Raw genomic sequence first — 16287 nt, 5'->3', positions numbered from 1 at the left:
CAAGACATTTCAGTACAAAGGAAAAGCAGCATTTCACATCCGTCATTTTGGTTTGCCTTGTGATAAATCCACTGCTGTGGACAGAATTCGTGACTCGTACCCAGCCCAGCATACTGCAGGCAGTGTTCATCCCCTTTATTTTTGCTGAACTGGATAGGGTAGTGGCAAATTAAAGAGGAAAGAGATAGGAGACCTACCAGGTTCCAGTCCCACTGGCCCTAACTCATGCCAGGACCCTTGTCAGCCTGGAAAGGTTTGATTCCAAAGCTTTCAGGGGACAAAATAGGTGGACAAAATATCTGGGTACATTATGGGGTAAACATTAACTTTGCAGTTGAATTGCAAACTATATCTGCTCCAATATCTCTACTAAATGCCATCAGATGGACTTTACATACTGACAGAAAAGGAATTCTTGAATCCCTCCTCCTTTCTCCACTGCCAGTTTTGGACTGTCACTGCCCTGATTTCTGTCCCGGTAGAAAAGCAACAGATCTGAACTATGCTAACCTGACGCATTGTTATCCTTCCCAGGATGACTGGAGCATTTCTACTGACCCATAATGACTGTGTAACTCACTTTGTGCAAAGAGTTGGGAGATGGTTTTCCGATTGTCTTCAGACCCCTCAAATTCCTTCTCCGCAAGCTGCTTGTTGGCTGTCTCCATACGTTCTGCAAAATTTTTCAACAAAAGGAACACTAAATAATTAAAAACTTTCAAGCATTAAGTCACGTCTGCTCAGGACATTTCTAATGCAAGCTAGGGGAATGGATCTCCTAATTCTACACAGCCAGAAGTAAAAAGCCTATCAGAAGCTGGCACTCACTTTTGCAATGTTTCTAATTATGTCCTTGAGAAAATATTCTCAATGAGACAAAAGAGGTTAAATAAAGTTCCAGTGAAATTACTTTAAACAATTATAACATATACGAAGCTTTTTTTTCAATTTTTACAAATGTTAAAAGACACCTTATTTTTTCCACCGAAATAAATCGCACCGTGCAATTAAATGATTCCCTTACAATTCTCTACTAAATCTTAATAGCTAGAAGATTAAGTCACTGTTGTCCAATTACCTGACTTTAGGGAAAAGTGTAAAACCCCAAAGACAGCTTAACAGTTCTGCTGCTGCAGACTGTTAGAAATTTATATCAGTCTATGAAAAGAAGAATGAAATGTTTATGCTGTGTTTTATTATCAATGAGATTATTTAATGCAGGCCTCTGTGTACTGTCCTTCTCGATAGCACTGGGCACTGTATGGCCTTACTTCTTGGATGCAAAACAATTTCTGGGAACACAGTCTTAGTAAGAGACTAGAGGCAGTGAGAGCAGATGACATGTAAGATAATCAGAAGGCTTTCATGAAAAAATTGAACTTGCAGTTTAAAAGGCTGAATGTGCACCTTTAAACATCTCAGACTGCAGATGTTTTTTGCCTTTCAAACTTACACAATGCTTAAACTTTTACCCACGTTAAGGTCAAATACCATTCACCATCGCTCTCCACTGCCAGCTGTCATACTGCCTCAGCCTCTTAGTAAGAACCAGACACTAATAACATCTCGCTCTGGAAAAGGAAGGGAGATCCAAAAAAACAGATGCCTACATTGATAAGGAATGACAAGACCTTCAGGAAGAACAGACAGTCTGCAGTTTGTATGTCAGTGCAAAAGGGTCACTGGACAGGAAATAAAGTGAACATGCCTGGTGTGGGATTAGGCAGTCAGCAAAACGTCTTTCCAATTGTATAAACTGAACAAATTGAACAAATTGTGTCTAGGATATAAGACAAGAGAGAACTCCAGGCTTGCATCTGGTTTATGGTATTTGGCTTATCACGTTTCTTCTCAATGAGAAACAGGCTGGAAATGAGAAACTACAGCACTCTCCTAAACCTGTCTTTTCCATACTCTCAGCAAGCGCTTAAAATCTCAGACTACTGAACATACCCGAGTATCCTGTCATACTCTAGTTGTGTCAACAGACACAGTGAATTCTGCAGCAGAACACTGTCCTGCCAAGTAAGTACAACAATTAAAAAAAAAAAAAAATTGAAGAACAGAAGTTTTACTTCATTCACCTCTTAGATCCCTGTTGAAATCATGAAGCCTACGAATTTCTCCTTCCAGTTTGTTTCTCATGGCCTTTTCCAGGGCATCCCGCTTAGAGGATGATTTCTCCAGGTTTTTGTACGCCTCTGAAACTTGCTGAATTTCTGTTTCCAGCTGCAGTGGAGATGAAAACAAGCACTTACTATTTTATTACTAACAATTCTTTTCATTCAGTCTCAGAAAAGAGATTACTTTCTCTCAAGTTTTCTTTATTGAAAGAAACCTACACCTATACATTAAGTAAAATTACAGTCTCAGGTTTGTGATGGATCCTTCTGTATAAAGAATACCAATGGCTGAAACAAAGATCTGGACTCTCCTTCCAGACTCCAGCTCTGTTTCCCCAATATTATCAGAGTATAGGTACAGCAAATTGAAGAAGTGTAAATGTAATCTATTTTTTTCTAAGACTGGGGCAGTTTGGCACTACTCTTAGTTTGGGCAAAAAGCATTTATATAAACAGCTAATGCAATATGAAGTTGAGTAAGTAACATGAAACAAGAAAGGCAGACAAAACTATGCTAAAAAAATGCTAGCGACAGATTCTGCATTACTGATGAATTCTGCAGTCTTGTAATTGTTATGGTCACAGTAAAACCTCCTGATGTTCTATGTTTACACTTCTACAACTTAGTTGTGCTTTTAAATATTCAATTTACTAAATGGGGGAGGGAAATGTTTGCAGTAAAATAGGTTTTATCCTTCATTCTAGCCTTCAGTATAAAGCTTCTCTGATCACCTAGAGAAGGAGATTCACTTCTAACTCTCCTTACTAGGCATGGTTTGCATTGCTATGGAAGTATGGATCCACATAATAGCAAACCTCATAAGCACTGCCTACAGCAAGTGATCAACAGGGGGGTGGAGGGAAGTGCACTTTTATCCTTCATTATCAGGAAGCTGTCAAACTTTCTCTAAAGCATTTCCTGGCCAGGAACCTTCCAAAAAAAATACAACAAAATGAACATACGTCCCTGAAAAGAGGTAACATAGGGAATAATGAGTGTGGAAAGCCACACTGGTGACCTGAACTCAAGAAAGTGTTTTAAGCAGTCACACATTTTTATGGCCCCAGAGACTGCTTAGTGCAAAGAGCACAGCAAGGCCCACAAAGTCCTAAATTGCAAGTAGCATCAGCCTTTCCACAGCTGCAAGGCAAAAGCAAAGCTGACCTGCTGCACAGCTTAAAACCACTGGTCATCAAGAAGTTATTTCTATGAGGCTGCAATGAAAATACCTCTACACATGCATGTTAATGATGGATCTCCCTGGGATATTTTTTTAAAACATTTTAGTATCACGTACTCTACTTGTTTCATAAAGCCAAAAGTGGCAAACAGCTCAATCCAAACCAAGGTATTAAGTTTTCAGGGAAGTTGTGTGGTACTCAGAGAGTGACAAAGAAGCATTACAGTCCTCCAGTCCAAATGTCTTTAATGTAGCCATAGCAGCAGTACTTGCCTTGCACACTGTCCTGCCAACCAGTTTTGTAGCAATGTCCCCTGTTGCCTCCTTGAATGACTATGGTCTCATGTCATTCCAAACAGGCCCTTCCTGCAGTTTCTAAAGTCTTTTAGACTGATGGGAAAACGAAGCCTGCTGCTATCCTGGACATAAGAACACTAGCTTTAATTTAACCAAAAAAGCCAAGCAGTCAGCCTCTTCAAGACAGCTGATGAGGATGCTCTTTTGAGCACGGTCAATAAACTGTTAGAATAAAACTGAAGGCTTTGATTCTATCTTCTGACAAAGTTAAGCTGCTGCCCAAAGGGACAAGATACAGACTAATCAGTCTGCATATAAAAGACTCTAAAGTAGATAATCAATCCCTTAAGCAAGGAATGTAACAGTTGCAGATTAGATGATTCAATTATGGATGGTACTAGACACAGGAGAGTGCCTGATATCCCAAAACACCCACCTTCTGCAGCCGGGCTACTTTCTCGTAACACCCATCCAGCTCCTGTCGTAGAGACCGGTTCTCTTCTGACAGGATTTCCACCATCTGCTGAGCCCTGGAAACTATGGCAAAAGGATCTACTTGCATCTGCTGATATGGGGAAGGTATCTGCTGAGCCCGGGACATTACTGAATAGGAATCGCCTTGCTGCTGCTGCGGGCCTAGGAAGGGCTGGCATAGTCGGTACAAATCTCCCTGATGGACTTGGTTTGACAGGAATGGCTGCTGGGTCCGTGGCAGAATGCCAGGATCTCCCTGGCTTGGAGTCAGAGGTTGCTGATGCTGGGAAGGGGACAGTCTGGATGGTGGTGGAGACTGAAGCAAAGTCAAAGATCCCAGGGATGTCAAGGAAGAAGTTGGGCTGTGGTGGTGAGGTGGTCTCTGTTGTAACTGCAGCTGCACATCGGGGTTCTGCCTGGAAAATCAAGAGCAGAAGCTCCATCAAAGTCATGCAGAAGATGGTGCACAACCCTACTGACAAGGCCTGTGATGACCTGTGTAACTCCTGTGCACAGGTCTTCCCACACAAAAGACTCGTATGTGAGGTTTTCCTCATTTTTCTAAGTTTGTTTTAAAGAAATGCTTCAAAATCAAATCATTATCAGAAAATATAGTCTAAGTGCACAAAGGTCTTTCCTCGAGTCTGTTTTGTACGGAAACACTAAGAGAAACTCCATCAAAAACTACTGACCAAAATTATTTTTGTAACTTTTCTCCACACTTCGTGGATAAAACAGCTAAACTGAGGACTGTTAGGAATGGGCTCTTTTGTTGTGTCCTGAAATGTGCCATCTCTCATGGAGAAAACAATCAATTTTGTTCTGCAATTCAGGACACAGAGTTAAAGGGATTGGCTAAGCTCTGTGCTAGTATGCCAGCACCACTGATTCGAGCTTTCTGAAATACCAACCAACAAGCTGCAGCCTGGTCAAATGACACAGTTAAAGGATCTGAAAACCAATGTAAGAGTCAGAAGCAGCCTTTTGATTAAGAACCACCCTCGGTCCTATGCAGTAGGTATGTTTACTGCTCCTAACAACAACCTCTATGGGATATCAGACAGATCTAGCAATCTATAACATGCTTGAGTCTATCACAGAACTAACTCCAAGCTACACCAGCTCACATTTCCCAGGCGCTGGAGATCCCCAGCTCAACTTCTGCTGGATTAGCCAAGTAAGAAATCTCTCTTAGAAGATTGTGTGGATTTATCGTGCTTGGATGACCTCAGGAGGCAGGTTTTGCTTCCTCCTCCAAAGACATTCAACCTTTAACTTCTCTGGATGTTCTTTATTCTAACAGTTGAAGTCACTCCCTCTCCATGCTGCAGCCAGTCTCTTCTTAAGCACAGACCTCAGCCTGATGCAGACCCAGTCTGGCAGTTCAACGTGTTCTGAAACACTCCTGTTCTTCTGGTAAAATTTCTCACCCTTTGGGATGCAGTTCAACCCTGCAGCTGGAAAAGCACATAATGTTGTTCCACCTGGCCATAGCTGCTACAGAATACCCCCACGGCTGCCTGCATTCACAGGAAGGACCCTACACGCTTGCTCTGCTGAGTGCAGTAGGGGTACCCGATGTACAAGACAGCCTGCAGCATAGCTCTCCCACCACACCAGGAGCATTAGTGGCATGTCAATTGACAACAGCAAGCATGAAGCTGAACTGGGAACTAAGGGGTTACACAACGGGCTTCTCGGCTGATGTGCAAACACTCAGCATCATCCTTCCTGTTCTCTGCAGAAAGAACGCATCAACTCTTCATACCCGTCCAAAGAGGAAACGTCTGCATTACTCACATCTGGCTGGCAGCGCACGTAGGAGTTCGTACATCTCAGCCCAGCACAGGGTTTGCTATTTCAGTATCATGCATCTTATGTCTTATCTTCCCTGCTTTCCAGCAAAGAAGGTGCATAGAAACCTCCAAGCTGATGCTCAAATTCCTTAATGGGGAAACAAATCTAGCCTTTGTCACTTAGGAAAAAACAAGTAATTACTGCTCGAGTTACTGTTTCTCTCATTCTCACACTCAGGTGACCCTGCCAGCAACACCATTTCAGGAGCTGTATTTCCCCAGAAATGATCACATGCAGCATGAGGATCTCAGGGTCATGCAGAAGAGAGATGTGCAATTAATTTCCTCAGGAATGTTCAGTTTAGTAGCAGCAATTTGGTTCTTCCCCTCCTGGGGTCAGCTCTACTTATCGTTGCATTTATTTCATTACCTTTATTTGCGAGTTCTCATAATGAAGAATGAGGCAAAACCATCACATGTCATGCTCAGGGTCATCTGGTTTGTCTCAGGTGGTTTCCAGCTCCTTTCTTAGCTCACCCAGTTATGTGTGGAGTTAAAACTTTGCATTTTAGAAACCACCCGTCTCCCTGAGCTTATTCTTTACCTAACATCACGCACCTCTGTTTTAATCAATTAGGGAATAACCTTGCTGTGACATTTAATCTATGATGACCTACAGAGGTTAGATCAAAAGAGATACGTTGCCAGTCTGCCTCATGGATGCAAAAACCCACCTTTCCAATTTTGAACCTACAAAATACTCTCTTCCAGTCTGAAAACAACCTGAAGCAGTTACTCAGAGAGACTGACTCCGCTGATCTCAGTGTGTCAATATTGTAAGCCTAATGAGGACTATTTAGATGCCAATGTTAACAATTTGAGCTATTTGACTAAAAGCATCTCGTTATTCTGCCATCAGAGACGAATGGGCAAAATCTTGCTATTTCTGCAGGACATGAGCACTAATGAAAGGAACACAAAGATGGCCAAAGACAAAAACCAGCAGCAGCTAAATTCTGAAGGGACAGTTTTTGTACTGACATGCCTGGTAATGACATTTTTTAAAAACCTATTGTAAGGAACAACTCTAGGAAATCATGGCCGAGTATTTCTAAACAAGATACATTTCCAAGACTTCCAGCATCTTGGCCTCACATCCAAAGCCTCTCATAATCTTGAAATTATACCATTCTTGTGAGTTCAAGCTAAAACATGGGAGCTGGGAGCCTCTAGTTCTGTTGCACTACCAACAGCATTAGAGCTTCCAAAATGTCACAAATGCATTTATATTCCCAGCAATATGAGATAATGCAACTGAGCTAATACATCCTATCTTTAAAAAAAAAATAATAAAAAAAAAATCCTAGTAACCTCACAGTGACAACTAGACCTTTTTAGATCTTGTATGCAAACTTTTACACACACATTCAAAGAACTTTTTAGCATCCCCACTATTTTCAATTTTGTCTTATAAAATACTTATATATATTTTGTGGGTTCAAAATACCTATCTCTGAGATCCCTCAGATTAACATGAGAATTGTGGAATTTATTTCTCTGGTAAACCAATTTTGGACTGAGAGATTCAGAAAGGTAAATGAACACAACTGGACTTCTCAAGATTTTGAAGCCAGACTGCAAAATTTTAAGGTACAAATCACTACTGGGGTCACCTAACAATTGCTAATAGAATCACAGTAGAAACTTCCCTCTGCGAGAGAATCAGTCCTCGGGTAACCCTGCAGTAGTAAGCAAAATTATATCCGAACTAACCACTTCATGCAAAAATGCAGAAAGACTCTCAAAATACACGGAAAACAAATTTACACAATTTCCTTCCATTTGCCTCAGTGTCATAATGACCTGAAAACCCCAAATGCAGAGCAGTAATTCCCACAAGTGTTTAAGCATAATTTTACGGGCCACTTCATTTTGGAGACTGTATCATGCAAGGATCTCTGCTTCCCTTACAGTCCCCGGCGCGTATCAGAGGAACACACCACGCAGGCCAAGTACAAACCTGGATTTATGGTTCTGCAACTACAAGGGTCACATTAGCTTTTAAGTCATGAAGACAGAGAAACAGAGTAAGGGCAGCTCTGCGAGCAAACCTAGCTGTCAGGAGTCCTGAGGCTGCCAGGATTGCAAACATCAAGTCACGCAGAAGAGCTGTGGGTAGAGCAACAAAGTGGGGAGGGCAGAAGAATGAAGAGATCAGGAAAGGTCTCTGGCTCGTTAAAATTTTTTCTGCTTTCCCAGCTTCTCCTGCCTGTTTCACATTCAAGAAGCTACAGTTCCCCTCTCTTGCACAGCCCTCCTGCACAAACTGGGAAACGTTGACTGCAGGAGGGAGCAGACTCCACTTGATTAGACAGCTGAAATCAAACCGATGCATTTTTGTTCTGCTTCCTAGTCATACCTGATTATCCCCCGCTTTGATGCTGCTCAGGGGAACGCAGCGCACAGAAGTGATTTACTAATGATGGGACAAATTCTGCAGACCTCCTTCTCAAAAAGTTTCTGTGAAGTCAATGGGATTAATCACCACAGCAGGAGCTCAGTCATTTGGGCTCCGAACAGAGGATGGCGCTTGAATCAGAGAGACAGCAAGCTTCCTCTGCACCCAAAACTGTATCAACGGGAGCCCCTTCTCCCTCGTCTCTCACTGTTCTGCCACAGGAGACCTTGCAGCTCCACAGAACGCTGAGCCCAAGGCACCCATCTTCTCCTCTAAGACCTGAAAGTTTGTTTTCATCACCAATGCTAAAGGGCAGTTGAGGTATTAGGGAGAGAATAGGATTGTGGAGCTTCACATGCAGCCAGCACCCTTCTGAACCTTCTTTAAAATTTCCAAATAACAGCATAGATGCCTCTGGCATGCCCAGTATTTACATTAAACCAACATCATTACGAACATATACGTGTTCCCAAACTTACACCGCCCAAGAGCAGGTGAGGCAAACTGTTTGCAGACTGGTTTAAACTTACCACACAGCCCATTCCTTTCCCAGACTGGGGAGGGTGAAGCATGAGAATGCTGTGAATTCCCCAATGTTTATCTTGCTCAACAAGTTTTATTTAACCGCATCGTTAGGTCACCCTCAAATTCCCCCGAACAATGAGGGGGAAAACCCGCAGAAAAGGGTGTGGCTTCACGAGCAGAAAGAAGGGGCTTTGTTTCCTTGATGCACAGTTCAAAAAATGCACACATTTACCAATCCAAATTAATCCTGATAAACACAGAGCTGCAGCGCAGGAAAACTGGAGTCTCTGAAAATACTTTATCACTCCAGCGAGGCTGCAAAGACTCTCGTTAGCACTGCCTGGTGCGAGGAAAATGCATTCACCAAAGTTGTATGCCTTTAAAATCCTCACACCATTACCCAGCTGCACCTTTAGTAACACAGAAGGTTTCTTGTCTAAATGACAGTTTCTCTTAAAGTGTGTGGGAGAGGGAGGGGGAATAGAGGACTTGCTCCCTTCCTTTGCTACGCTGCTCTGTAATTTATGGATTAGTCTTGCAATTGTTCTACTACTACAGCATTTGCTTGCAAAGGAAACCTCTTCTCTGTGCAGCTATTTAGGTTAAAAAGTAACCTCATTAGATTCCCAATGCTTTGAAGACAAATTTCAGTTGCTTCCCCTACTGGAAACCTTGCCAGCTGAACCTTTCTCCTCCCCCCTCTCCCCCCACCATGTTCTTTCAAAGCAGCCAGGATCCATCCAATACAGACAAAAATCACCCTGTCTAGAGGAGCTGACTGTTGGCGTGTTTTCAAATACCTCTCCCTTAAACAGCAAGCAGGCTATGTCTCAGATTCACTATATATGATATTGTGAGTATTTCTGATGCAGCATAACCATCAAGGATCTGTTTCCCTTTCCTGTGTGCACAGAGATTTGAGGGCTTTGAATTTTCAAAAACATTTGCAGTGAGCTTCTACAATCATTACCCCCCCTAAACCCTTTACTTCCCCTTTTCCTGGCCTCTTTATTATTTATTTAGCCAGATCAAAGGGCCTTTTCATCAGGCTTGTATGCTGCTGAAGTCATTTCAGATCACAAACAATGGTGGACAAACTCTGAAAATAGCTCCCCATAGGACCAGTAAGGTTCTGAGCAGATTCAAATTCCCCAAAGCTCAGACTCTGTTCCCAAATACAGACTGGTTTCTTCTTCATGCTCCCCTCACAACACAGCACAGTATGTGCAAACATGAATGCACAGAGACCTCACCATTTACTTATGTAGCAACGCCCTCCTGTTGCTCTTTTGTATTACCCTTTTAGCTTCAAAATGAGGCCAAAATCATTATACCAAATCTCACCTGGTCTTAGTCAGAGATGAGATGGTAAGGAAACAGGTAAAGTAAAGCCATATTTTTAGCCCACCTGAATAAAACTTTACCTTTACCCACACAGACATCAGTGTTTGGCTCAAGCTAAATCTAGCTTCTTATCTAGAGGAAACCAGAACAGGCTGAGATTTCAAATGATGCAAGGAAAATCAGCAAAAGCTAAACAAGCAAGTCTGGGATGAGGCACAAAGCACACTCCATTTTCCACTCCTACACTTTGGTTCACTGAAAATAAAATTTTAAAAACTCTAAAGGAAGGTCAGGTGATTTTTGTTACCTGCACCATTATTGCTTTCATTCACTTTCTCCTTTCCTATGTGGCATTTAGACGCAGTTTAAATCTAAAAAAAAAATCTTTTGCCTGGGCAGATGTAATTAAAGAACAGCTTATGTCTTGCAATAAGTAACTGCAAGTTTCTACAATGAATCACACCATAACTTTGGCTTTTGTAGCAAACCTTTTGTAAGGCTCTGGCGCCTCAGCACTAAACTTGCCCATGCCATAAAATCAAGGTGGCTTGTTTGGGGTTTTGTTTGTTTGTTTGTTTGTTTGTGTTTTTAAAAAGAGTCAGGCCTCTCTAAGTAAGCTACTGAAATGGGTTACAGTCTTTCCAGACACAGTCTGTAGCTGAACACAGTATGTCATCTCACATAATAAAGATGGGATCTTTGCTGAAAGAAAACCTGCCTCAGGAGCGAGGGCAAGGGACTGAGTTTTATACTGTCTTTCCTTATGTGGCTGTCATGGAGTTCGTTTTAAGATCTTGCTTACCTGACTGACCCATACTCAGGGGGATGTTGATACCTCATCATAGGCCCATCAGATCTTCCCTGCTGGCTCATGCGATGATCACTATAGAAATGTCCCGAGTCCTGAGGTTTGCAGTTCATAGAAGGGGTGGACACATTTTTGTAAGGATACTCTGGAGGAGGACCCCGCTGCTCCATTCCTTTCATGTTGGGCTGGGAAGGGGGTTGCACTGAGTTCTTGTAGAACTCATTGGAGCCAGAATTTTTATAAGGGTCGCTGGACTGCTGAGGAGAGAGCGGAGAGAGGGGGGAGAGCGGTGCACTTGTGACAGGCGCATGGGCCTTGACACCACTGGTGGCCAAGGACAGCTGCATCAGCCTCTCGCTCAAGGAGCGGACGTGCCCTTGCTTGAGGTCCTTAAGTCCTTCATCCTGGTGGACCTTCCCTGGGCTCACCCGCTGAACCGTGGGCCGCCCTTCAGTCCTCATCTTTTGGTTGGTGACCCCTGTTACATAAAACGCTGCCCCGACACTAGCATGCGGCTGGCCCCTGAAATACTGCGACTGGACTTTGGCTTCCTCATAGGTCGGGAGATCCTCGCTGTTCTGAAGTCGTGGGGAGAGCTGCTTCTCCATGATGCTGTTGTCCACCTGTATCTCCTGGCCCTGGGGCTCCTGACGGGCAGCATGAGTCACAAGCTGGTGGTCCTGGGAGCTCAGCCCTTCGTTCTGAGATGCTGGACTCCCAGTGCTGTTGAAAGGGGGGGCATTTCCTGTGGCTTGCTGGTGTAAGGCAAGAAGGTTACGGTTGTCATTTGGGTTTCCGTATCTGAGCTGCTCCTGCAGCAGGCGTTGTAAAACTGTCGTAGCTGCTTGCTCTTCTGAATTCCTCATCTCAAACTGTGGTGCCTTTTGGGTGGAATGTAAAAGCTGCCCTTGACCTAAGGAAAGGAGACACGGTTATTAGCGCCTGAGTGGATCAAGCAAGAGACATTTAAGAGCAATGGCTTGAAATACAGAAAAAAAGCAGGTTAGATTACCAAAGGTTCCCATAACAATGCGGGTCATTAAGGCCCTTGACCTAAGAAGGACTTGCATGCCAGGGGGCAAAGCCTCGAAAGGTGATGAAAGGTGACTTGCAAGTTTATAAGAATATCAATCGACTGCAAGCTGTAGGGATGCATGCCGAATACCTCAGACAACAAGGCTGCTTTCAGGCAGAAAGGAGACCTATAATTCACAGGATGATGGTAAAAATGCCTAAGACCTGTTTGCTTTACACTTAGGGCTAGCAACAGTGAAATACACTTCCCATATTTGCAGGCAGACAAGGATTAAAGAGTGAAATCAGCAATTTGTCAGTTTTAAGGAGAAGAAAAAAAAAAAAAAAGAGGCCCATTGAGATAGTATATGGTTCAAAGGAAGTAAAGAAATCTCTTAGCTTAGATCGTTTAAAACAATTAATGAATACCTCGTTAGCCAGCAGGTTTTCAGAGTTATGAAATACCCAGAGTGAGATCAGTACCTAGTCTCGCTGCTGCAGAAAACACTATGTACTGGTGCAAGTGAGGACTCTGTAACTTCCTGCTATACAAAGGCAACCAAATCCTCACACATCTAAATATCATCAGCTGAATGCATGCAAATGCAAGAGGCAGAAAAAGAGTTGTCTGATCTAAGGAACAGAAAAAGACCTCTGAGTGGCAGGAAAAAACACTGTGTACCAATGAGAGAAACACAAAGAGCCAATATCAAGCACATCCTAAGTACAGATTAAGCCAGTGACCAACAGTGATTACACTTCGCTTAGTCTCCCAGTGGAGTCAGGAATTTGCCATGGAAACTCAAGCCCATTGGCCTTGCATGAGTTGCAATATCCAAAATTAATGATACCTTTGAGACATTTAACTAAAAGCAGAGCTACTTTTGAGCTAGAGCAGTTCAGAATAGAGAGTATGCTTTACTTGTTGGCTAAGATGTGGCTCTGCCCTGAAAGCAGAATGCCCATTGGTATTCTAGCACTTTATTTTGACACCTTTTTTTCTGTATAACATTGTCCCTTAGCAAAAGGTAACTTGCTCCCAACAGCTTGTTCCATGGCAGAACCAGGGATGGACTGCAGGAGTCAGGAGACCTGAGGGGTCTGCTTTGTTCTGCGTCTCCACAACCACCCAGTTTCCTCCCTCAGGCCCACCTAGAACAGGAGTCTACCCCTGCAACACAAGGCCTCAATGCATCAGGCAGACAGAACCCTTCTGCAAGCATTAATGAAGAGAAAGTTAAAATGCACCTCACTCCAGGCTGCCTCACCAAACTAGGAATTCAGGCCTTGTCAACTGTCCTGGAACATGATTCTTCTGAAATCCTATTTGAAGTGGCACATACCTATTTCCTTCACTTTGACTTCCTTGGTAAGGAGGAGCAGTTCTGCCACATGGGAGGGACACACACAGCCTTCCTCCCGCAAGTCCAAAATCTCCACTCAGAGATGGCTTCAGTCTCCTCTTCAGTAGGCCAGATCACTTGATACTCTCCTCGCTTCCAAAATAATTCTGAGGAAAGCATTGAAAACATCATTTTAATCAGCAGATGAGACCCTAGAAATAATAAACCTTGGCCCGTATTTCAGATTTTTCTTTTGTAGCTGCTTGTTTTCTCCCAGAGTCCAACAATTTTGATCCCTTTAGGATGAATGAACCCCCCTATCCCTAGCAATCTACTCCAGCTGCTGCTTTAATCATGACAATTTCTGCTCCAAGATTAAATGTTGCCAAGTAATGCTCTGTCCCATCTGTGCCTCCAAGTGAAACAGTGATTAAAACCCGCTAATTCTTTAACTCCATTGTTTTATTTTTTGCTAAGAATGAAAGCTGCAGCACAGATGATGATACCCTGTGCTTATGGCTCCTTTTCCAGTGGTGCTCTATATTTCAAACTGTATCAGCAGAAATCCTTTGATGAAAGGTGATATGGTTAAATTCTTTATAACTTCAACAAATTATGCCTTAGAAATGACTGTGAGAATGATCAGTATATGAATATTAGCTTTATTTTACAGACTGGGAAAATGAGGGGAAGAAAAGGACACTGACAAAGTACATGCCAGAAATATATTGCAGAGCACAGCTCTAATTCCCAAAACATTCTTTAATTACGTTACTTTTCTCTTTCAGAACATAAAGTACTAAAGAAACTTTAACCATTGAGGGGAGAATCAGGAGAACATAGAATAATGTGTATTTAGGTGTGTTATTCAAGAAGCAGTTGAGTCTACTACTGAAGGTGTCCTAAAGAAAAAGGCAAATGATGCAAAAGAAGCGGAACATATTTGTGCACTCAGTGTGCTTATACTTAAAGGGCAGGCAATTAAAACAGAACTAGTGAAATTAAAAATATTCATTCAGATGTATAATTTAACTTAATTTCCTGGAATGTTGCAAAAAATAAAGTGAACAGATGTAGTGAAGGAATGCAGACGTGGATACTTCTGTCTCTGTCTTATTATGGCACACATCCACACCCAACAAAAATTATCTCAGATCTGCAAGTTAAATACTTGAGGTGTCAACAGCAATTTCAAGGCACATGAACAATATCTAACTAGAGAACAAGGCTGTGTTGTGTGGTATGGTACTTCAAGATGGTGGTTGAAAAAAACATCTAATGTCAAATTCTTAACTGGTGACTTAGCTCGAGAGGGATATATTGAAAACAGCTGCCAGCAAATATGCAGTAAAGAACCTTTAAACCAGGCATTAAGATAGCAGATAACTAGAGCAATTTCTAGCCTCTTTTCCCAGTGTTGCACAACAGAAGTTAAGGATTCCTTGTCCCACTCATACCAGTATCATCACTGACTCTTCTTTTTTTTTTTTTTTTTTAACAAAGTTGCCCTAAGCAACCCTTTTTATTAGAGCATAAAAAGGCTTTTATTATGCAATATGATGCTGCCTTTCCACCCAAAGATTTCTTTTGTCTCAACTGGAAAAATCTAAGGGTGGGGGTGGGGTTGTTTATTTTTTTAATACAAAGATACAACCCAGCTTGAGATTCTGCCTTTCTGCCTTAAAGATTTTCTCAGCAGACAAATTCAATCTGTGCATGTTTAACTCCTTCAAACGTTCAAGGAAATAATTCTGTACGCAACCATTTCACACACAGAGTTTCACTTCACAGCAATACAGGCTTATTCTGCTGATCCGATGAAGGGAGGGCACAGTTCACACTGAAAGTATTTGCTGGAAGTGGATACTACTAATTTTAGTGTGGATGTAAACTAGAAATCAGCCTGGAAATCCAAAACGAAAGGTAGACTGAGATACAATATGAAGATATTCTGGCCAACAAATCCACTTTCTTTAAATACCAACTGTTAGCATTAGGCCTATTTTTTCCAGCTTTATCCCATTATTTTTAATTAACAAAGAAAATCTTGTGCAACTAACTTGGGTGGCAGCATTCCTGGAATCTGCTTTCTAAGCGAGCTGGAAACTCATGGCAGAACCAGCAAGTTAACTTTTTTATGTAAGGAAACACAAAAATGAACAGTACAATCAGTACTGAAGCCCATGTGTTATTTATTTGGACACCAAATTCTATTTCTGTTAGGGTCTTCCAGCAATTTCAGTTTTCAGTGTTCCAAAGATGGAAATTAGTGAGGTGCACTGGAGAAGTTGTTATGATAGACCTGGAAGGAAATCGGAATAGGTTCTGTAGACATTTTAAACACACATGTTTGGGGGTTTAGCCTAAATCTATTATGATGGATAGGGCTGAATTCGGACTACCAACAACTCTGCAAAACTGTACTGGCTTATGGATTGGATGGCGCACTCTTCATAACCACAAAGCCTAGAAACACCTCGCTTTTCAAGTGGAAAATTCAGTTTTAGACCAATTCTGTTCCAAGGAACCACTGTGAGGTAGATTTCCCAGACTGAACCAATTTTGCAGTTTGTTCCTGAGCATCGTAGCTCTACCATCTTACTACCTTATTCTAACTTCTAGTCTGAAATTATTCATGGTAACTTTATATCTGTAGGCTCTTGAGCGAAACATCAGAGTCTAGAACTGGTAGAACTAATACAGGAATTGCAAATAGTGTTGCATGTAACCATGCTGAGATCAAGAATGGGCATAAAAGGGGAGATAGCATAGGTACTATTTAAGGAAGAAAAGAGCCACATTTGCAGGGCATTGTGTAAAAACTCAGTAGCCGAGGCTTCTGTCTTAAACATCATGTAATTATACACAGGAACCTTGCCAGTCCCTCATGAGGAAGAAAGATTAATGAAGAATTTAAAATGATA

General features: G+C 42.1%; 1 protein-coding gene across 3 annotated transcripts in view; it reads right to left on the bottom strand.

Moving 5' to 3' along the window:
* AMOT (angiomotin) overlaps nucleotides 1–16287 on the bottom strand; it is a 65729-nt gene that overhangs the window by 25528 nt on the left and 23914 nt on the right. For 2 of the 3 annotated variants that reach the window (XM_075053743.1, XM_075053745.1), the window contains exons 2-6: nucleotides 13364–13530; nucleotides 11001–11919; nucleotides 4038–4491; nucleotides 2085–2229; nucleotides 581–673 (exon numbers count right to left, since the gene is read on the bottom strand). In XM_075053743.1, coding sequence (XP_074909844.1) covers nucleotides 581–673; nucleotides 2085–2229; nucleotides 4038–4491; nucleotides 11001–11872 — 1564 coding nt within the window. In that variant the 5' untranslated portion in view covers nucleotides 11873–11919; nucleotides 13364–13530. The remainder of the gene's footprint in view (nucleotides 1–580; nucleotides 674–2084; nucleotides 2230–4037; nucleotides 4492–11000; nucleotides 11920–13363; nucleotides 13531–16287) is intronic. The other variant, XM_075053746.1, reaches the window with a different exon arrangement.

The sequence above is a fragment of the Buteo buteo genome, chromosome 22, assembly GCF_964188355.1.
Source record: "Buteo buteo chromosome 22, bButBut1.hap1.1, whole genome shotgun sequence".
In the NCBI taxonomy this organism is placed as follows: Eukaryota; Metazoa; Chordata; class Aves; order Accipitriformes; family Accipitridae; genus Buteo; species Buteo buteo.
Note: the sequence above shows the minus strand (reverse complement) of the source record. Positions and strands in the feature narration are given on the sequence as shown.